This window comes from Anabrus simplex, chromosome 1, assembly GCF_040414725.1.
Source record: "Anabrus simplex isolate iqAnaSimp1 chromosome 1, ASM4041472v1, whole genome shotgun sequence".
Classification (NCBI taxonomy): domain Eukaryota; kingdom Metazoa; phylum Arthropoda; class Insecta; order Orthoptera; family Tettigoniidae; genus Anabrus; species Anabrus simplex.
In genome coordinates this window covers 483,799,572-483,823,036 of record NC_090265.1, presented here as the reverse complement: position 1 = coordinate 483,823,036, position 23,465 = coordinate 483,799,572, and the positions used below count along the sequence as shown (strand labels likewise).

At 37.7% G+C, this 23,465-nt stretch overlaps 1 protein-coding gene across 2 annotated transcripts in view; it reads left to right on the top strand.

The window, feature by feature from the left end:
• The window catches only part of LOC136856987 (unc-112-related protein), a 531,599-nt gene that overhangs the window by 490,597 nt on the left and 17,537 nt on the right, over positions 1 to 23,465 (top strand). For both annotated transcript variants that reach the window (XM_067135309.2, XM_067135310.2), the window contains exons 2-8: positions 4,012 to 4,245; positions 5,551 to 5,825; positions 7,963 to 8,159; positions 9,182 to 9,392; positions 13,425 to 13,609; positions 17,687 to 17,924; positions 20,552 to 20,764. In XM_067135309.2, the coding sequence (XP_066991410.1) occupies positions 4,012 to 4,245; positions 5,551 to 5,825; positions 7,963 to 8,159; positions 9,182 to 9,392; positions 13,425 to 13,609; positions 17,687 to 17,924; positions 20,552 to 20,764 (1,553 nt within the window). The remainder of the gene's footprint in view (positions 1 to 4,011; positions 4,246 to 5,550; positions 5,826 to 7,962; positions 8,160 to 9,181; positions 9,393 to 13,424; positions 13,610 to 17,686; positions 17,925 to 20,551; positions 20,765 to 23,465) is intronic.

Below are 23,465 nucleotides of genomic sequence, written 5' to 3'. Positions count from 1 at the left end.
CAACATTTTCGAGGTCACGTTGCAGTTGCTCACAATCTTGTAACTTATTTATTACTCTATAGAGAATAACATCATCCGCAAAAAGCCTTACCTCCGATTCCACTCCTTTACTCATATCATTTATATATATAAGAAAACATAAAGGTCAGATAACACTGCCCTGAGGAACTCCCCTCTCAACTATTACAGGGTCAGACAAAACTTCACCTACTCTAACTCTCTGAGATCTATTTTCTTGAAATATAGCAACCCATTCAGTCACTCTTTTGTCTAGTCCAATTGCACTCATTTTTGCCAGTAGTCTCCCATGATCCACCCTATCAAATGCTTTAGACAGGTCAATCGCGATACAGTCCATTTGACCTCCAGAATCCAAGATATCTGCTATATCTTGCTGGAATCGTACAAGTTGAGCTTCAGTGGAATAATCTTTCCTAAAACCGAATTGCCTTCTATCGAACCAGTTATTAATTTCACAAACATGTCTAATATAATCAGAAAGAATGCCTTCCCAAAGCTTACATACAATGCATGTCAAACTTACTGGCCTGTAATTTTCAGCTTTATGTCTATCACCCTTTCCTTTATACACAGGGGCTACTGTAGCAACTCTCCATTCATCTGGTATAGGTCCTCCGACCAAACAATAATCAAATAAGTACTACAGATATGGTACTATATCCCAACCCATTGTCTTTAGTATATCCCCAGAAATCTGATCAATTCCAGCCGCTTTTCTAGTTTTCAACTTTTGTATCTTATTGTAAATGCCATTGTTATCATATGTAAATTTTATTACTTCTTTCGCCTTAGTCTCCTCCTCTATCTCGACATTATCCTTGAAACCAACAATCTTTACATACTGCTGACTGAATACTTCTGCCTTTTGAAGATCTTCACATACACACTCCCCTTGTTCATTAATTATTCCTGGAATGTCCTTCTTGGAACCTGTTTCTGCCTTAAAATACCTATACATACCCTTCCATTTTTCACTAAAATTTGTATGACTGCCAATTATGCTTGCCATCATGTTATCCTTAGCTGCCTTCTTTGCTAGATTTCTAGTAAGTTCCTTCAATTTCTCCTTACTTCCACAGCCATTTTTAACTCTATTTCTTTCCAGTCTGCACCTCCTTCTTAGTCTCTTTATTTCTCTATTATAATAAGGTGGGTCTTTACCATTCCTTACCACCCTTAAAGGTACAAACCTGTTTTCGCATTTCTCAACAATTTCTTTAAACCCATCCCAGAGTCTGTTTACATTTTTATTTACCGTTTTCCACCGATCATAGTTACTTTTTAGAAACTGCCTCATGCCTGCTTTATCAGCCATATGGTACTGCCTAACAGTCCTACTTTTAAGACCTTCCTTTCTATCACATTTATTTTTAACTACCACAAAAACAGCTTCATGATCGCTAGTACCATATATTACTTCAGTTTCCCTATAGAGCTCATCTGGTTTTATCAGCACCACATCCAGGATATTTTTCCCTCTGGTTGGTTCCATCACTTTCTGAATCAGTTGTCCTTCCCATATTAACTTATTTGCCATTTGTTGGTCATGCTTCCTGTCGTTCGCATTTCCTTCCCAATTTACATCTGGCAAATTCAGATCTCCCGCTACAATCACATTTCTTTCCATGTCGTTTCCCACATAGCTGACTATCCTATCAAATAATTCCGAATCCGCGTCAGTGCTACCCTTTCCCGATCTGTACACTCCAAATATATCAAGTTGCCTATTATCTTTAGAAATGAGCCTTACACCTAGAATTTCATGTGTCTCATCTTTAACTTTTTCATAGCTTACAAATTCTTCTTTCACCAGAATGAACACTCCCCCTCCCACCCTTCCTATCCTATCTCTACGATACACACTCCAGTGCCGTGAGAAAATTTCTGCATCCATTATATCATTTCTCAGCCATGATTCAACTCCTATTACAATATCTGGTAAATATATATCTATTAAATTACTTAATTCTATTCCTTTCTTTACAATACTTCAACAGTTCAACACTAACAATTTTATGTCATCCCTACTTGATTTCCAGTTCCCTGTTTGTCTCACTTCCAACTGTCAGTGTTGTTGCAATGAGGAATATTTGTAAGGAGTAAACAAAGATGATCACCATTTTAGAAACATTTCCCTAAACTGTAATTGAACAAGCGCAGCGGTTCAGAAAGGGTATGCCCTGAAATTGCCTGATTTGTGCCAAAAAAAAAAAAAAAAAAAATAATTGAAGGGGAAACTATGAACACACAAAAATAGGCATGTATATTGTACATAGTTTAGTGATGTTATTTACTAAATTTGGAGAACTGCAAAGATTTAATAGAACCCGAAAAACTAAGAATATTCTGTCAGTGTCTACATTATTGTTGCAACCCAGTAGGAACGGAGAGGTGGTTTACTTTTGCACAGTCGTTCAATACCGGCATACAGAAGAACTGCACCAACACACTCGTAATTCTCAATCTAAAGGTGTGGTGGTGGTGGTGGTGGTGGTGGTTACTGTTTCAAGAGGAAGTACAACTGGGCAACCTTCCTCTATTAACACTAATCAGAGGGAAAAATGGAAGGAGCCCGAAACTCTTAATCAACAGAAATAAATGCTGATCAGTGCCTAAAATCCCTGATCACACAGGTACGTTCTTAATAATAATAATAATAATAATAATAATAATAATAATAATAATAATAATAATAATAATAATAATAACAACGAGCGAGTTGGCCGTGCGGTTACGGGCGTGCATGTATGAGCTTGCATTCGGGAGATAGTGGGTTCGAACGCTATTGTCGGCAGCCCTGAAGGTAGTTTTCCGTGGTTTCCAATTTTCACCAGTCAAATACCGGCTGTACCTTAATTAAGGCCAAGGCCGCTTCCTTCCCACTCCTAGCCCTTTTCTGTCCCATCGTCGCCGTAAGACCTATGTGTGTCGTTTCAACGTAAAACCAGTTATAATAATAATAATAATACTAATAATAATAATAATAATGTAGTATTAACGTCCCACCAACTACTTCTGTGGTTTTCGGAGACGCTGAGGTGCCGGAATTTTGTCCCACAGGAGCTTTCTTACGTGCCAGTAAATCTGCAAACATGTGGCTGGCGTATTTGAGAATCTTAAAATACTACCGAACTGAGCCGGGATCGAACCCGCCGCCTTGAGCTCAGGAGGCCAGCGTTCTACCGTCTCTATTCAGCCAGGCAGATACGTTGTTGAAGTAGGGTATACAAGGCGTCTGAAACCTTTTGGGTCAAACTGAAACAGATGATAGTGGGTCCACAATATATTGAGATAGGGAGCCAAGATCTCCAAGATCCCTGGTCTCTGTTGTACGAAGAGACAGGCAGCTTGGGCCCTAGCAAGCAGGTATTCATCCGTTTCTATGGGGGTTTCATACACCAACTACTTGACGTAACCCCAGAGGAAAATTTCGGGATCTTTGCGAGAGTGCGGCAGAACTTAATGCGCCGTTTACCATGCATGCATTGAGTTTGGCGATCGTCACTTTGAACAATTACTATGAGCTATGTTGTTATTAAGCGGTATACGCTGTGTATGTGTATGTCCATAACACAATAAGCATTTCCGACCATTTGTCCTCTATATACATTTAATTGGTTGTGGACCCACTATCACCTGTTTCAATTTGACCCCAAGGTTTGAGACACACTGTGTAGGTCCTACTTTCCGCTAAGGTTCGTGATCTTCCGGGACTGCTCCCTGGCATTTGAAATCTTTCTTAAGTATACCGAACTTGCCGCAATATTTCTTCATGTGAAAGTGTATGCTGAAAAAATATAAAAATTAAATAAATGAGAACTGGTCTAAGGTCTCTGTAATGCTGGATTGGGTGTTGTGATTCTCTTTTTCCTATACTGACATACTAATATATTGATTTTGGAGTGGATTAGTGTATTCTAGGAGCCTTGCAGGAGTATCACTTTGTTTTTTGAAATGCTGATTTTAAAGATAATGTTCTTATTTTTTCAGACATAGCCATGGACTGGTCTGACCATGCTCTTTGGTGGCCTGCTCGTAATGTGTGGCTGGCTCGAACCCGCTCCACCTTGGACCAGTGTGGAGTTCAGGCCGACGCTCAACTTTACTTCACACCCATGCACAAAACTTTAAGGGTCCAGCTACCAGACTTACGCTACCTCGACTGTCGGGTGGACTTCTCCATCAAGACCTTCAACGCTGTTGTCAATCTCTGCAAGGACCTAGGTTAGCACTACTTCCTTTTTGTTTATTAACTCATACTCGTATAAATGGAGGTCATATAGGAAAAATGCAAGTGAGGAGCTAGACACAAGTAAGTGGGAGCTATGACAGACTTAACTATGGTCTCCAACCAACAGTCCCAAGTTGGAGAGTTCCCATTTTAGTTGCCTCTTGTGATAAATAAATATTCTGCCTTCCCCAACCATGGGGGACATCACTACTGTATAGCAAAACATCAGACTAACATAAATGCCTCATGTTGTTTGCATATTTAAAAACGGCAGTATATTATGTTCTTGTAACCTGAATTTTGAAAGTAGTCTAGAGGGTTGGTGTTTTGGACATTCACCAGGGAGTTGATTAAGTGACAAAATCTGTCTTAGTGTTTATGTGATTGTGGAAATGTAGTAAGCAGCCTGGCCTATGCTGACGACTTGGTCTTAATGGCAGATTGTGCCGAAAGCCTGCAGTCTAATATCTTGGAACTTGAAAATAGGTGCAATAAGTATGATATGAAAATTAGCCTCTCGAAGATTAAATTGATGTCAGTAGGTAAGAAATTCAACAGAATTGAATGTCAGATTGGTGATACAAAGCTAGAACAGGTAGATAATTTCAAGTATTTAGGTTGTGTGTTCTCCCAGGATGGTAATATGGTAAGTGAGATTGAATCAAGGTGTAGTAAAGCTAATGCAGTGAGCTCGCAGTTGCGATCAACAGTATTCTGTAAGAAGGAAGTCAGCTCCCAGATGAAACTATCTTTACATCGGTCTGTTTTCAGACCAACTTTGCTTTACGGGAGCGAAAGCTGGGTGGACTCAGGATATCTTATTCATAAATTAGAAGTAACAGACATGAAAGTAGCAAGAATGATTGTTGGTACAAACAGGTGGGAACAATGGCAGAAGGGTACTCGGAATGAGGAGATAAAGGCTAATTTAGGAATGAACTCGATGGATGAAGCTGTACGCATAAACCGGCTTCGGTGGTGGGGTCATGTGAGGCGAATGGAGGAGGATAGGTTACCTAGGAGAATAATGGACTCTGCTATGGAGGGTAAGGGAAGTAGAGGTAGACCAAGACGAGATGGTTAGACTCGGTTTCTAACGATTTAAAGATAAGAGGTATAGAACTAAATGAGGCCACAACACTAGTTGCAAATCGAGGATTGTGGCGACGTTTAGTAAATTCATAGAGACTTGCAGACTGAACGCTGAAAGGCATAACAGTCTATAATGATAATGTATGTATGTATGTATGTATGTATGTATGTATGTATGATTTGATGAGTGGTATTTTATGATGCAGGACTGAGGCATCCAGAGGAATTGTCTTTCTGTAAACCACTGGAACCAAACCATCTCAAGTACAATCTGAAAGACATGCCATGCAATAAGAAGAGACACTCGGACACAAAAGGGCACAACAACAGTTTGCCTCCTCCAGATACAAACACCTTCATTGCCAACCACAGTCCCTCAGGTTCGACTGGCAGTCTAGATAAGACGAGCCCTCCGTTTATGTGTGCACCAGTCACGCCTAGCAGACAGCAAACTTCTACTCCGATCAGTTCTCCTGTTTCGGTAAGTCTGGCCTTTAGATGGTATGTGTTAATCATTTCATTTGTGCTGTGTAAAATTACACTTCACGAAGTATGAGCTCTGCATGACATAATTGATAAATGTTACTGGTACCGGTATGTGTTACAAATTTACAAAGGATGTGTAGGGTCAAAAGTGTAATTTCTGAGTTGAAATATGGGTTTGAAGTACCTAGTACTATTCTTTAATTATAATAATAATAATAATAATAATAATAATAATAATAATAATAATAATAATAATCTGTATGTAGGACTGTTGCCCAGGTGGCAGATTTCATGTCAATTGCTTATCTAATCTTTTCGTAAATAGTTTCAAAGTAATTCAACATTTATTGAACATTCAAAATGACTATTATGCTTTAAAATTGATTACTGCATTTAAAGTTGCATACTAAACTATATTTAGAATGGTCTCTAAAGGGTGCTGTAATTTGTAATGAACTTGGAGTTCAGTTCTTCATCTTGAAGATCAGTTACTCACACTACGCCTCTAACCTTCCAGAAAATTGGCCTGTCACGACTTGTGAGTAGAATTGTGTGATAAAATACACCGTTAAGATGCATAATTCACTGATAGAGATATAAAACACTTCATGCTTTATGATCCTCAACAGTCCCAAGTTGGCAGTAAATCTCGACAGTGATGATTACATTCCTTTGAAACATTTCATTGTAGATGTCATCATTGTTACTCCACCAGATGCACAACATTTTCTTCCATCGATACTCCCAGTTTTGCCCAGGGAGTTCAACTTTTGTTTGGGCCTAATTGTTCCTTTATTTCTTGATGCTGATGTTTCACTAGCAATAACATATGGGGCAGAAAGACCAATATTGCTGATGAGCTGAATGATGATGGATGAACAAATATGGAAGTACAAATGCTAACTTGTTCATTTTTATCATTTTCACTTAAAATGTATAGTACCCATTCATCCAATTTTTAAACTTTGTCTTCCATGAAATGCAGCTCAGAATATGTTTGATTGATATTTGTTCATCAGAAATGTTTACATTTTAAAATTGATCTCTGTGGCTTATTATTAATGTCCTTAAATGCTTATCTTCAAGGTTGGTTGATCTTCCAGAATAAGGAGAATCATTTATGTTGGAATGGCCATATTCGAAATGAGAGTACGGTACCATATTTTTGTAGAATTTTCCGTAATGATGTTCTCTCCATAAACAGCCTTTGATGTCTTTGCTTATCAGTTAAACTGAAAAATATGTCAGAGTAGATACTGTATTTGATTTTTTTTTCCACTTGACTCTCCATTTTTAGCCCCTAAATAACACAACTTTCTTAATTCGGCCATTCAAGACATATTGAATATCATGATTTCTGATGGTAGTTCAATTTCACTAGTGTGTGTGTGTTTAAAAAAAAAAATCTTGATCAGGGTACCTCGGTGCATTAAAATGCTATTCTGGATTATCTGATAAGTCATCAGCCCAGAGGCTGGTTAGATCCTCTGAAAGCATCACCAAAGGTAATGCGATTACAGAGAAACCACAAAAAACTATGGTAGTGCCAAACTGAGGCATCAAGGCAAGACGGGAGATGGATAGTTTGCCATTGCTCTTGCTTGCTGGGCCACAAAGTACTACTGAAGCACAACTGACCCTATGAGTAACACCTTTTACTCCGTAGCCTCCATACTGTCACACCCATAAATGAGACTGATCTTCAGTAGAAGCTACATATTGTTCTGGCCTGTACTAAGAAGCAGATGAAAAAAATATTTCATCCATCAAAAAATAGCCACAGGCAAATATCTAGGCTTAAAACTTCTAAACTTCAGGATAGGTCACATCGTAGGCCATCCTCCATATACAATAATTGTTTTTTTCCATATTTTCCCACTTCATCTCTAGGGAAATTGTTATGGTGTTTTTTCCAATGATATACCTATATGACCTTCTCTTTTAATTCAGCTCCATTTGATTTTAAGCAAACTAGTTCAGCTAAAACATAGATTGCCAGTGTAGGCCATAACAATGTGAAATTCAAATTGGTGACCAAATTTTCATTTAATTTTCCATTTTCTATGGAGATTATTATTTATCTATTTATTTAATTTTTAAAAACAATTTCTGAAGTACATTTTTGATTACAGCAATCTGGTACCTGGAAACGTGCTAACCATTCGAGTGAAATGAACGGTAGTTATTCCAACAATAGCCTTACTCTAGAGATGCTGAATGGCAGTTTGGATTCATCATTAGCTCACAGCCCTGCCCATCCCAGCCCTGAAGCACGCAGTCGCCTCCTGAGGCCTCGCTCTTTGGTTGAACGTGCACGTATTAATGTAGCGTAAGTACAGCCATTATACTTCAGAATTAAAGGTGCTGGAGATTTAAGTTAAACTCTGTGATATATTTTTTTTATCTTGTCAAAGATAGATGGTAGAGATTGTTGTTTTAAGGGTCTTTCCATTGGCCCATTTGATAATGCTTAATTTTTTAACTTCAGGTTCTTTTTCTCATTAATTTTTTGATACATGATGATCAAATTTTATTACCATAATTTGTAGATATTCCTTATAAATTACACAGTATCTTTAATTTTCTTCACTGTTGCCAATATATTTCTCAAACAAATCACTATAAATATATCAATATTTAGAAGAATAAACTTGTATTAAAAGCTTGTGCATGTATCACAGGATATATTTCATTCAGGGGCCTCTGGACTGAAGTATTATGAAAGGCAGGAAACCCTAAAAGTTGTAGTAAAGGAATCTAATACCATTAGGGTTGTAAAGGTTCGGCTTTTAAGACTCTGTGCATGTTAGGCATGAGGTACAAGTCCTGCACTGCATACTAACTTCACGATGATGTTATCAGGCTTAGTAGTTTCTCACACTGCAAAATCACATTCTGTCCAATAGATCTCCTCACCTGCAAACTACTTTTGAAAGAGAAGGCTGATGATAAGGACAACATTCTTCTGTGCACTTTTGATGGGGAAAGTGGTGGTGATAGTGGTGATTATTGTTTTAAGAGAAAGTACAACTGGGCAACTCTCCTCTATTAACACTAATCAGAAAATGGAAGAGGTTTAACACTTCAAAATATGAAGGTATCGGCAAAGGAAAAACAATGGCCGCAAAAGACATGAAAGTGAAAGACTTCCTAGGACTCGGAAACCCAACACCGTCGAGGTTGGAAAAAACAAGAGTTGACCAAGGGAGGTTGGATAGGATAGATAGCCTGGCACAAGAAAGTGGAAGCAGTGTCAGAACTCAGCCAAGGTCTCTGTAGTCACCAAACCGTGCTTCTTGCATGTATGGCCTACCCTTTTTTGTGTAATCAATGTTTGCTTGTATGTTTTAGGTGGCTAGACTCGTCCTTGTCCATCATGGAGCAGGGAGTACGTGAGTTCGACACTCTGTGTCTTCGCTTTAAGTTCTACTCTTTTTACGACTTGAACCCCAAATATGATGCTGTAAGGATCAACCAAATCTATGAGCAGGCCAAGTGGCAACTCCTAAATGAAGAGATTGACTGCACTGAAGAGGAGATGCTCATGTTTGCAGCCTTGCAGGTTTGTTGCTCCAAGTAACCAAAGGCAGAGAGTTGAAATATTTTCTCTGTCTCTTCATATTTTCAGTTACTCTGTTATAATAGACGTGGAGCATCGTTTTGGCATTCCTTGTCTTCTATGTATTGTATAATGGATCATTTTTAAACTTACATTTGTATTAACATAACTATCAATTTTGCAGAAAGAAATGAACTAGAACAAAACCCAGTTTAGGAAATTTTCAAAACCAAATTAAATATTATTTGCAGTTAAATAACAATTATAGTTATTACATTGAGTTCCTCTTGTTCTTCTATTGAAAGTTTTTAAAATTGGGTATAGTAAGTGTAAAATTATGAATACCAATTCATAAGACAGAGAAAAAAATACGAATAAAGTTTAAGGTACAAACACAACTCTTTGGAAGAATACACAGTACATTCCTTACCTTCGTTGGTCATATTTGCATGAGAAGCCTGCAAAGTCAAAGAGCTGCTAGCCAATGCTTGACTGCCTTGAAATATCTCATAGCTTTTCAAATGGGGAATCATGCTCAGAGTATTTTTGCTTTCAAAACTAAAACACAAAAAATGTTTCACATCATTTTTTTAAATTTTCTGGGACTTCCATAAAATATTTCCAGGCCCATGAATTTTTCTTGGCAGCCATTGATGTGTGCTAAAAGTATCACATCCAATAAATCAGGAGCAGAAGGGTGCAGATCTTCCCATTCACCTTAAATTAGAGAAGGCTCAGTCTCAAATGAAATGATGGATTCTGCTGTTCACTTCATATGTTACCTGAGGCAAATGTGACTTGCTATCACCTTTCTTTGTGCTTGTTATTCGTAGTGAATGGGAAGTCAAACTGCTTCCCGACTTGTCCAGTTTACCGAGACGTGATGTCTTGTTATCGCTCTCGGTGCACTGCATGATGTAAGAGTGGTGGTGGTGATATTGTTTTAAGAGGAAGTACAACTGTGCAACCATCTTCTCTTAACACTAATCAAAAATGAAAATGGAATATTCCAACCTTTAAAAAAAATGAAGGTATCAACAAAAGAAATGGGAGGACCACGACAGATCTGATAATAAAGACTCCCTAGGCCTCAAGAAGCTAATACGTTCAAGGTCAGGTAAGAACAAGAAGAAATATGAAAGCGAGGATGCTGTACAAGTAAGTGGAAGCAATGCCAGACTTGGCTAGAGGCCCTAGGTCGGCAATCCACTCTCCCAAAATGAGATCTGCGGGATCCCCTTTTAGTCTTCTTTTACAACAGGCTGCCCTCACCCAGAGGGTGTGCAAGGCGTAAGAAATGTGCTTAGTTTTGTCAAAAGGCTTACAAGATGTCTTCTCTGAAAAACGTACAGAAGTTCTTGGGCTTCTCAAGATGTGTACTCTCATTTCACATCTCTAATGCTTAGTAAGGTACATATTTAGGGGTTGTAGTAAGGATGTAAAGGAGAGGGCATATAAGTCTCTGGTAAGACCCCAAGTAGAGTATGGTTCCAGTGTAAGGGACCCTCGCCAGGATTACTTCATTCAAGAACGGGAAAAATCCAAACAAAAGCAGCTCGATTTGTTCTGGGTGATTTCCGACAAAAGAGTAGCGTTAAAAATATGTTGCAAAGTTTGGGCTGGGAAGACTTCGGAGAAAGGAGGCAAGCTGCTCGACTAAGTGGTATGTGATGCAGATGTTGATTGCCATAGGGGAACCTAAAATATTTGTTCCGAATGAGTAAATTTAAAACCCCAATATCGTAGGTCTGTTATTAGACATTATAAATTTTCCAGCTAACTCATTCCTGGTTGCTAGCGTTTCAACCCAGTGTGCTAAGTTGGGCTCATCAGTTGGTAATTAAGTGGTATGTTCCGAGCTATCAGTGGAGACATGGCGTGGAATGACATCAGTAGAAAAATAAGTTTGAGCGGTGTCTTTAAAAGTAGGAAAGATCACAATATGAAGATAAAGCTGGAACTTAAGAGGACAAATTGGGACAAATATTCATTTTTAGGAAGGGGAGTTAGGGATTGGAATAACTTACCAAGGGAGATGTTCAATCAATTTCCAATTTCTTTGAATTCGTTTAAGAAGAAGCTAGGAAAACAACAGATAGGGAATCTGCCACCTGGGCAGCTGCCCTAAATGCAGGTCATTAGTGATTGATTGATTGATTGATTGATTGATTGATTGATTGATTGATTATAAAGATGACTTTTGAATATACTATAGCGTTTTTATTCTTTGATCCAATGGACTCATTAGGACAGTCTCTAGTTTCTATATGATACAAGTTTGGAAAGGGTTCAGATTATCCAGAAATTTTAGACCACGTTAAATTCAGGTAATATTGATATTATTGACCGAAATAATTGTACATAATTTTGATCATTTAGAGATATATCACATGTACCTGTATGTGGTGATACAGTTATATTATTTTTTGCACAGTATCTGAAAGTTTTGTATGTTATATCATCATTAGAAAGAAGCTGGGCTAAAATGGGTAGTAAGAGTGTAAAACTCACAAGGTCAGAATGGAAGAATGTCACATAATGGGATACTGGTACTAAAATCATATTTGCTTCCACCCACGCAAACTATCTAACAGTTATTTTATGCCACAAATATTATTTGAATTTATAAATAATTTGTTATAGATAATTATAGTCATCAATAATTTATGTCAAGGAATACCAAGTGTATATCTTGTCATACCTTTGTTAGTTATAATTATAGCTATCAGTAATTTATGCTAAGGAATACAGGCTTTATTTGGAGAATATTGGCTGCTGGCACTAAATTAACATTTCAGTGTATTCCACATGGATCCACAGGGGTGATGTTCTATCATCATTATTCTTTTCTTTTCTTCAAAAGAGCACTCCTAATTGGAGTCGCAATTTAATTAATTTTGTGGAAGACTTGTTCACTGCAGTAGTATTAGCTGTTGACAAAAGAGGGAAGTCCATCTTTTTACGTATTTATTTATTTATTTATTTATTTATTTATTTATTTATTTATTTATTTATTTATTTATTTATGTAATTTATTTATTTATTTATTTATTTATTTATTTATTTATTTATTTATTTATTTATTTATTTATTTATTTATTTATTTATTTATTTATTTATTTATTTATTTATGTTTTTCTCTTCATTTTTGTCTTCCATTTACTGTCTGTTAGCTCTAATTATTTTACTTCAATCTTTTACGTCATGAGCCTCCGTGGCTCAGACGGCAGCGCGTCGGCCTCTCACCGCTGGATACCGTGGTTCAAATCCCGGTCACTCCATGTGAGATTTGTGCTGGACAAAGCGGAGGCGAGACAGGTTTTTCTCCGGGTATTCCGGTTTTCCCTGTCATCTTTCATTCAAGCAACACTCTCCATTATCATTTCATAGCATTTATCACTCATTAATATCACCTTGGGAGTGGCGACCCCATTGTAATAATAGCCTATATGGTTGATTCATTACATCCCTGACACGTTCAAAGACTGGAAAACAGGTTGTAGGTTTTCATTTTCAATCTTTTACGTTAAGTAGATTGTGCAAATACACAACACATTCCTCTCCATATAATCCATCTGGCCATTCAGATGGATACATTACATAAAAGTTTAGCAATTTTTCAAACTACTGTTAGTGAGTACTGTTGAGTACTGACCCAATTAAACCCCTCCTTTTCCTGAGATAACAAAAGAATTTGAGTGAAGTTGGATAGAAATGGTAAGTTGTAATTTATAAGACGGACCTGATTGTTCTCCAAGCTTTTTCAGGCAAACTGCTTGACAATCTTGATGTTTCGTGAAGACCTTCACTACACTACCACTATTGTAATAATACTAAAAGGTTTTATGATAATATATTATAGAATTAAAGTTATGGTTACCATACGGAGAAGGAGAAACTATATCTGTACTTGTTATTCTTTTATCTGTAAAATAGAATGGAGAAAAAGTTACAGTATCCTACCTTTCAATTTGAACCTATGAATTAAAATTTGGTTTTTGCTACAACTAACGGTGAACCATGTTGTGTTCACAGGTACAAGTAACACTTCAGTCTGGAGTACCGCAGCCGGTTATGGACAACAGTTCAGTTGTTGTAGAAGATGACATTGATGCTGCACTTACAGATCTCCAAGTCACATTGGAAGGTTCTCACATAAACTCAATGCACAATGACATTACGCAGGTGCCAGAACTCTACGACTACCTACGCTTCCTTAAGTACGTTTATTAACATGTGTTGAAATGTTTTATAGTATCATATAGAATTTTTATGTTATTTCTGTGCATGGGATATGTAGTGAGCAAGGTAGATATTAATCCTTTCAAACAGTTTATCTCTTACTTATTGCTCAGCTCTGAGAAGAAGAGGAGTTGCCCTTTTTTTTTTTTCCCTTTGCCCATACCTCTGCCTTCCAGAAAGGCTTTTATCGGTGCTGTACAAAGCCATACAACTTACTGTCAGTTGATGCCAAGAACTTGCTTCTTCAAAAATTTCAGTTAACTTAGGCCTATACATAAAGAAAATTATTACATAACAGGGCTGGTGTATGTGTCTGGGAGTGTGTGAGGGAATGAGTTAGTGACAACTGACAGAGTGAAGGAAGTATGTGAACACACGAATGCGTGTGTGATCAGTATTAATAAGTTGATTTTTGAGTGAGCAATGAGAAATAATTTACCTAGATATATGTACACCCATGTTCATAAAAACCAGAACGCCTTGAAAGACTAGAGGTAGAAAGTTCGTATTCACAGGACATGTGCATTAGTATGTTCTGAAGAAATGATTAGCATTTAAACCATGTCGGCCCTCAGGTTCAAGGTCCACATCGATATCTCCGCGCACCACCACCAACTGGTAAAATTTGCCTGCGGCTCTCATTGTCTCTATAAACCGAAGGTAATGGATCAATCCGACTTGAGCAGATGTGCAGGTTGCCTCACAGATGTATGCGAGAACCGTACCGTCAAATGTGTTAGTTTGAAAGAGGGCGCATTATTGGCACGAGAGAATGTGATGCATCCTTCCAGAAATTGCTGCTGGTGTGGGACGAAGTGTGTCAGCAGTGCAATGGGTGTGTAAGAACGGTTCACAGAATGCCGTAGAACACGATAAGATGGGTCTGGTCGCACCACCCAGACCATTTCCCGAGAAGATAGTCGCCTCATCCGAATGGGATTGCCGGACAGATATGCGTCCTCCTCGGCTCTGGTGCAACTGTAGAACAGTGTAACACATCGTACACTATCAGGAGTGACAGTCCGTCGCCGTTTATTACGGTGTGGGTTACTGGCCCGTCATCCACTTCTCCGTCTACCTTTGACTAATGTACAAAAATATTTTAGACTGCAATGGTGTATGGAACGACATCACTGGAGACGGGAATGGCAGCAGATAGTGTTTTCAGACGAATCCAGGTTCTGTTTGTTTTAAAATGATGGCCAAATTTTGGTTTGCCGCAGACAGGGGGAGAGGCATCACATTGACTGTATTCGCACAAGACTTACAGCGCCAACTCAAGGCCTTATGGTGCGGGGTGCTATTGGGTACAACCACAAATCACAGTTGGTGCGTGTCCAGGACACTGTTACCAGTTTGACCTACGTGAATGACATCCTGCGACCCATAGCCATACCCTTTCTGCTGGACACCCAAGACCCCATATTTCAGCAGGACAATGTGTGACCACATTGCTGCATGAACACATGCCTTCTTGTTGTCACAGGATGTCAGATTGTTGGCCTGGCCCGTCCGATCACCAGACTTGTCGTCAATCGAAAATGTGTGGATATGGTGAAATGACGGGTGTGGCGCTGCGACCTAATGCCAACCACCAAAGATGAACTGTGGAACCAGGTGAATGCAGCATGGATGGCTATACCCCAGGGCGCCATTCACGCCTTATTCACATCGATGCCATCACGCATGGAACAAGTTATCAGTGTCCATGGAGGACCCAGTGCCTACTAGGCAACAGGACACATGCTGAACCTAGCTGACTGAAATGCTAATCGTTTCTGCAGAACATACTAATGAACATGTCCTGTGAATATGAACTTCCTATCTAGTCTTTCAAGGTGTTCTGTTTTTTATGAACATGGGTGTATATTTTGGTATTTTGTAATTTTAAGGATAGTTGTGGAATATTTTTTATATGTGGGACTCTTCCTTTTCCACTAGACCTTGCCAGGATGAATAGCTTGGACAGTACAGAGCTGGCCTTCTGAGCCCAACTTGGCAGGTTCAATCTTGGCTCAGTCCAGTGGTATTTGAAGGTACTCAGATACGTCAGTCTGGTGGTAGTAGATTTACTGGCAAGTAAAAGAACTCTTGTGGGATAAAATTCTGGCACCCTGATGTCTCTGAAATCCATAAAAGTAGTTAGTGGAGCATAAAATAATAATAATAATAATAATAATAATAATAATAATAATAATAATAATAATAATAATAACAATAACAACAACCACCTTCTGTATTTATGTTCAGAATTGTGGTAAATAAACAATAAAGCAAACGTGAAACTGCTTAAACTTTTGGCAGTATAACATCACATCTGAGATGGATTCATGGAAAGTTAAGTGAATGATTTCTACAAAATATACAATGGGTAAATAAAATTATTATTTTAAACACATCATCATCATCATCAGTACTCCACTTCTGGGTGCTGACATACATATATCAAACAATGTCTGTCTGTTTTTTCAAATCTTTTCTTAAAAAAAAAAATTTTTTTAGACCTTTTAAAATTGAATGGTGAAGAAAAAATTGTTTCATGTCTTTATGTGCATGTATGTGTGTTTGTAGTATCATCACACGAGAACCTCTGAAAATATTTAGTTGGTGTTTGGACTAAGGTAGGCCTCAGTTAATGTTTAGAGTAGCTTTTGTTTCAAAATTCAAATTTGAACACTGTCTTATATGGAAGCATAAAATACAAACTTTGAAGTATCTCCCTTAATATTGGGTGTAGGAAAAAGTTTTAAAGGAGAAACATGCTTTAAAAATCAATTTGCAGTAATTTTTGTGATATGAAAAATGTTGAAATGATGAAATTTTCTGAAATCTTCCTCTCCCCCAACTGTCCAGCAGTGATAACAGCCCAGATGCATTCGCCTGCCAGTGACTAATCATGTGATCATTCCTTGCTGCACTCTGTCAATTAAATACATTTACATGATGGCTTACGAAGTTGCTGCTGATTCTTTCAAAATAACTTATCCATCTTATCCATATGAGTTGTAAGAGCTCAAACTTTGTTCTCTATTCTGAAGGTAGCTGAAGACATGTAGTGGAAAGAAGGTTGTTATTGCTACTTTCACATTGATACAGACAGGTCTTTAGATGAAATAAATTTCATGGTTGATGCCTTATTGATGAATATTCATATCATATAATTTTTAAAGAAGTCCACCTTTTCAGTACTAAAAAAATGTATTCACTTATTAAAGGAATGTACATTTATATGTTAAGTAGGATACTTTTGTCCTTTGATGTAGGACATCTTCAGATACATACAAAATCGGAACAAATTCCAATAATAGAAAGATATACATTGAGGAATAAAATAGAACACATAGAATGATACATTGATATATAGACATTACTTTTCGCTTATAGTCTGAAAAAAACATTTTCAGCATTGTTCAAATCATTCACCACTGATCTGCATTTAGGGCTGTTGCTTCAGCGTGATAGTGAGTTTAGAAACAATGTGTGTGTTGAACTTCTACTTCATTATATTATGCCAATTCAGTAGTCATGTAGCATGCAGTTTCTTTGCAGTCACAGTATCTTTTTCATGTCAGTTTTTAAGAGTAAATGATTCACTTCTCTGCTGATAAGATATTTGTCCCAGCTTTTTCTGCCATTATTCATGGTCACAAAATCACTGCCATTTCTGTTCCCTCTTTAGGAGAAGTCTATAGTGTACATACCTTCGGTCAGGCTGATTGGTTCAGACGGTAGAGTGCTAGCTTTCTGAGCTCAAGTTGGCAAGTTGAATACTGGCTCAGTCTCAAGGTATTTGAAGGTGTTCATATATGCCGGTCTCATGTCAGTAGATTTGCTAGCATGTAAAAGAACTCTGTGGGGAAAACATTCTGGCTCTTTGATTATCTCCAAAATCCATAAAGAAAATTAGTGGTTTGTGGGATGTAAAACCAATAATATTATATTTCCATTCTGAATAAATTTCTCTGAACCTATGCCCAATACTGTACTTGTTCTTTAGTAACCTTTCATTATTTTCTGCATTTGTGGTAGCTAATGACCATCGTTTCCATTTGCAGACCAAAGAGGTTCACTCTGAAGGCTTTCAAGAGACTGTGGTTCACATGTCGTGACCTACACTTGACTCTGTACAAATCTCGCGAAGATGCCGGTCAAGGAGCTGAACCTGTGCTGCGTATCAATCTCCGTGGCTGCGAAGTGACGCCTGACGTCAATCTGGCTCAGAACAAGTATGGCATCAAGTTGGAGGTACCCAGTGCTGAGGGTATGACGGAGATGTGGATTCGTTGTGATTCGGTAAGTTCATTGAATTTCCTACTTACTTGGAAAAGCTAAATACGTGTAATTTCATACATATTGTAGGATTAGAACTGAAACTAAACAGAGTGAATAATAAAAGTCTGCAAGAGCTCATATTATTAACAGGAGAAGCAAGTTCAGGAATTGAAGAATGAAAATTTTGTGAAAAGAACATGACATTAATTGTTAAAGATAATTATGGATTTGAACTAAATACCCAACTAAACACTGAAATATTCCTGGCACAGATAACGGAACCTGATAAAATTTTAAATGAATCAGTCGCAAGCAACATATTATTCACAACCTTGAGGCGACGTAGTATCGTGTACTTCCAGCGTGCCCCGTACTTAATTCTGAATGTTTGTCTAATACTAGATCACGAGGATAATCCAGCCCTTCCTATGGTGTGTCATATATATTTTTTACGTCATCATTAAGTTTTATATGTGTTTTATGCATACTCTTACATTTTTTATTTTTCTTATTTTACCGTTGATCTCAAGAGGGCTCTATTTTAACTTAAAACTCAGTGTGACACCTTCATCTAAAATCAAATGTTTTAAAATATTTCAACACTGTTGATGGAACTTAAGAGTCCAAAAACTGCTTCTGAAATAAAATTTAGTGTGCTGATACGACTGTATATAATTAATTATAATAATAAGTAACACCATCAGCACTGTTATTAAGATGGCTTTGATATTTTATAATGATTATAATGAAGTAACAATATTTGGATCTGGTGCGAGTGGTACTTAACATAGTGAAATTTTCCGAGGAACGCAGTGCATTGTGTGGATAGGATATCGTGACTACATAGCAGCTGCTTGGTTGGACAATTCTGAGTAATCTCTTGAGACCAAAGCACTCCCTGTTTGACACAGATTGTAAATCATATTATTCATATATTTTCATGATAGTATCTTAACACATTGCTGTCCGGCCCATCTGACGTATAACCTGCCCCTGTGGCCGGAAGGTTTTGGCAGAGACATGGAGTTTTGCAGGGTATCATAATTTAATAATTTTAGGTTCATTCACAGTTATATCTGTACACTTTAAAGTTTTTGGTGAGATTTTATATTTCGGTTCATTCTGGCATTGATATCTGTTTGATTCCTCCACCATATACGCCAACAAATCATTACAAATGAACAACTTGACGTCACAACCTATATTTTCAGGTTCACTCGGCGAAATTTTAACGCCAGGCGTCCACGAGAAAGACTCCAAAAACAGTATAATATCCTGTTAGGCCACTCACTGCAAGAAATAGGGAGAATATTATCAACAGTACTTATATCTAGACCATCTTTGCTATCTGAAGCATCAGGTCATTGCTCACATGGTGCAATTCAACGCATCACTTCCACATAAATGCATGGCACTAGCACTAGAATTATCATTAGACAATTCATCTTCACTTTCCTCACAATCACGGGAAACGTATGACAAATTATCAGCGTATAATTCATGTATAATATCACTAGGAGTCAGTCCACTGTTTTTGTTTACCGGGGCTGCCATTTTTGTTTACTAGCATTGATGGATACACGGAAGATATTCGAAGGCAAAAACAAATGCAACTGACGCAGTAAAACGGGAAAAGCCAGTACTAAAATAAGCATAGTTTCTCTACCATTTAGGCACATCAACGATAATCTCCAAATAGTTCCTCAATAACCGTTAGATGGCATCAGAAGACAGACTTGCACAAACACGTATTTATACGTGATCGGCTGCAGAGCACCGTGCTTGGAAACACGTTTTGATACGTGAGCGGACAGCATTGTGTTAACTGTACTTAGCATTATAAGATGTAGTAATACTCCTGCCCAGAATGGCTTGATGAGATAGAAACTTGCATGTTAAGTAAGCAGATACAGAGTAAGTGCTGATCTACATTTCAGTTACCAGTTGTTCTGCAGAATTTTGTTGCCTCATCGAATCGTGATAGGATATCAAAATAATCCTTAAGCAAATGTAATTTTTATTACTTAAAATAGTAGAAAATTTCTAATTAACATTTATTATGCTTGAAGTTCATTAATTTCACTGTGGTTTTTTTTTTAAATTATGTAATTTGTAGTGATGATAGTGCTCCAAACAGCACCTTGTGCTCTAGATGGCCGGGCCACTGAACGCACTGAAAGAGTAAGCTGGAAACTGCAACTATCACTAGGGTTTTATGTGTCTTTCTTGAGTATGATACTGTAGGTATGCTGTGATATCATACTAATCATACTACTTCTGCTTGCAGATCACAAGTTTTTGTTGCATATGTTTAGACTGAGATGGAAAAGATTCACCATACTGTTTGTGTTTTGTATAATTTCTCTATCCATTTAACATAATGTAGAGCAAGGCTAGTAATGTAATGCATACTTTGTTGGTCAAGTGCAGTTAATGCTAATTATTTACTCATTTTTGTTTAGGACAAGCCAGTTTGTTACAACTGAATAAACTGTAGATATTCATCATCTAGCTCATCTAGTTTGTATTCAGAGTCTTTTTTCCTTGCCATGAATGTTCTAATTCAATTCAGTTCTGTGATGTAACAGAGTATAATAGTAACAGAGTGATGTATTGGGATTCTCAGTTTTTATGTTTCTTCTGAACAGGAAGAGCAGTATGCCAAATGGATGGCTGCTTGCCGCCTAGCTGCCAAGGGCCGATCGCTGGCTGACAGCTCATATGAGGCAGAAGTGCAGTCTATCCGGGCATTGTTACAGATACAACATCCTGCACCAGCTCCTGCGATAAACCCAGCATCCCTCGACATCAGCCCTGATGATTACATTGCTCCGCGATTTGTTCGCAAGCTCAAGGGGAAAGTATGTGTTTTTGTTTGAATATATTTTTTTTAACAAATGTGAGACCACCAGTATGTTAAGACCTGCTTCATAGAAACTTGGCATTTCTCCATCATCATCATCATCATCATCATCATCATCATCATCATCATCATCATCATCATCATCATCATCATCATCATCATTTCCCCTATTCCAACTGACAGCGGGTGGGAGCAATTATGGTTCCTCTCTGTCCTGTCTCCACTATTCCTCATCCAACACTATGTTCCAGTTGTCCTATGCTGTTCTGCACAGAGTCCATCCAACGTAATCTTAGTCTTCCTCATCTTCTCTTTCCTGTCATCTGACTTTCCAGTGCCTGTCCTGGCACTCGTTCTTCTTTCATCCGCTTGACATGTCCAAACCATCTTCATCTTGTTCAGTTCCAGTTTATCATTTAATGTTTGTACATTTAGCTCTTTTTTTTGTGCATCACTCTATCCCATCCCTCCTTGTCTTCTGTACTACCTATATTTACTTGTGTATTAGACCCCCTCGCGTATTAGATCCCCCCCCTGGCTTTTCAAGACAAATAAAATGAGAAAAATAATCTCACATACAAGACCCCCCAACGTAATTTGTCAGAGAAGAACGATGATTCCACTTCGAAGCGGTTACAAGTCTTATTGCATCTCTGATGACATCACACAAATTTGTGAATAGGTTCATGTCCGACCCGCGCATTGCAGGAATGCATCAGTCATGCTATATGTCAGTGTTTTCTAGTTAAGAATGTCCGCCAGCGTAATGGTTAGCACAATTAGCTGTCATTCTCGGGAGTCTGAGTTCGATTCTTGGTACCGTACTGCCAGAGATTTACGAATGGCAGGAAGGTTGATATGTGGTAAAAATGGTACATGTAACTCGCCTCCACTTGGAGCGTGTCTCAAAAGAGCTGCACCACCTCTGGATGAGGAAACGAGTTTACTTTAGTTGAGAAATATTCACGGTTACTATCAATACAGCAGGCGAGATCATTAACAAAGTGATCGTTTAATATCTCGTAACTCAGTTCAATATAGGTATTTTTTTGGAGAGAAGTAGGTTTAAAATGTGATAAAAACTACTGGATCATAACGATTGTTTTACTTGCCAACGTACCTAACAAATAATAATAATAATAATAATAATAATAATAATAATAATAATAATAATAATAATAATTTTATGTTTCCGCTTACTTTTAACAATTTTTGGAGATGCCAAACAAAACATACTAGGATATGCGTTAATAAAAAATGGAGACAACTAATGTACGAAATTAAACATCGTGATGATAAAACGCATTACCATCACACCTGTAGATATCCATAAATGTGACAAACTTTCCTGGTATTTATTTTTATTCTTTCCGTCGTGAAACTTTTGGCACTATTCGGGCGATAGCATATCTAACCTAAACAACGCGGTCTCTCTTATCTCATTTACAGCTGTTCAGGATAATCCTGATGTGATAAATGTGGAGAACAAGCATGAAATATACTTAAAAATAAGAGTCTTGCTTTCAATAGCCGCAGTTATCAAAAGAATGCTTCCAGACACTATGTATTAAATTCGGTAGTACAACTCGTAACATACGCTAGTATCAGCTGGTGGTTTGCCACGCTTTATACATGGCTTTATTTGAAAAGAGTTGCTTCTGCTACACCTACACCAAATGGGAATATAAGAGACCATCTCCAGAAACCATTTGGGAATATATTCACACTGTTTGGACTCTATAGTCGGGAATGAAAATATTTTTAAAAGGTTCAAAAAGACGGGACCTCGAATGCTCTCTATTGCAGGGCTATGGTTGATGAGATGGTAGTGAAGATGTCACTTGGAATGACGACACGCTGGTAGCAGGGAAGTTGGCGGCGCAAAACAATAATTCAAATGAAAGCAGTGATCGGGTTTACTCAGGTTTACTGTGTGGTAGCCCTACTGCTCAACTCACAGAGACAAATGACTGGCTATTTATTTTTTATCAATATTGCATAATATCCCTTTTTTCTACGGGATTGAGTATGAAGTGAGACGAATCTTCGAGTGAGTTTTTATGACCAAATGCCCTTCCTGACGTCAACCTTATCAGAGGAATTAAGGGTAATTAAAACTGCCTATATTTACTTTATATATAGGCCTAAAAGTAGTGTTCTCCATTTATTGTCATTTTACTTTTAGAAATACTGCCTTCCATCAAAAATAGCCAGTATAACTCAAATACATTCATAAGTTTGTTAAAGAATAGTGTAGAATGTTTACATGTACAGTTTATAGCTCTTTATAGCCTAGAAGTCAAGTGTTCACTGCACAAAATTTGAGGTTATCGCATATTGGACATCCCGTGTACGTTTTCTGGCTGTAGAAGTGGAAAAAAGAAGAAGGGGGTCTAATACGCAAGTAAATACGGTATACTCCTCAGGAATTTCACTTCAGCTGCCAGTACTCTACTCTCATCTCTGCGAGTCATTGTCCAGATTTCTGTTACGTATGTCGTTATAGGTAATCAATATCCCTTGTACATTACTTCTTTAACCTTCATTGGTACATCTTTATTCCATATTAATCTCCGTACCTGGTGGTAGTAGGCACTCCCCAGTCGTATCCTTCTACTAATGTCCATATCCAGTCTTCCATTTTCTGTCAATTCACTTCCCAAGTACTGAAAGTGTTCTACTAATTCGAGTTCTTTGTC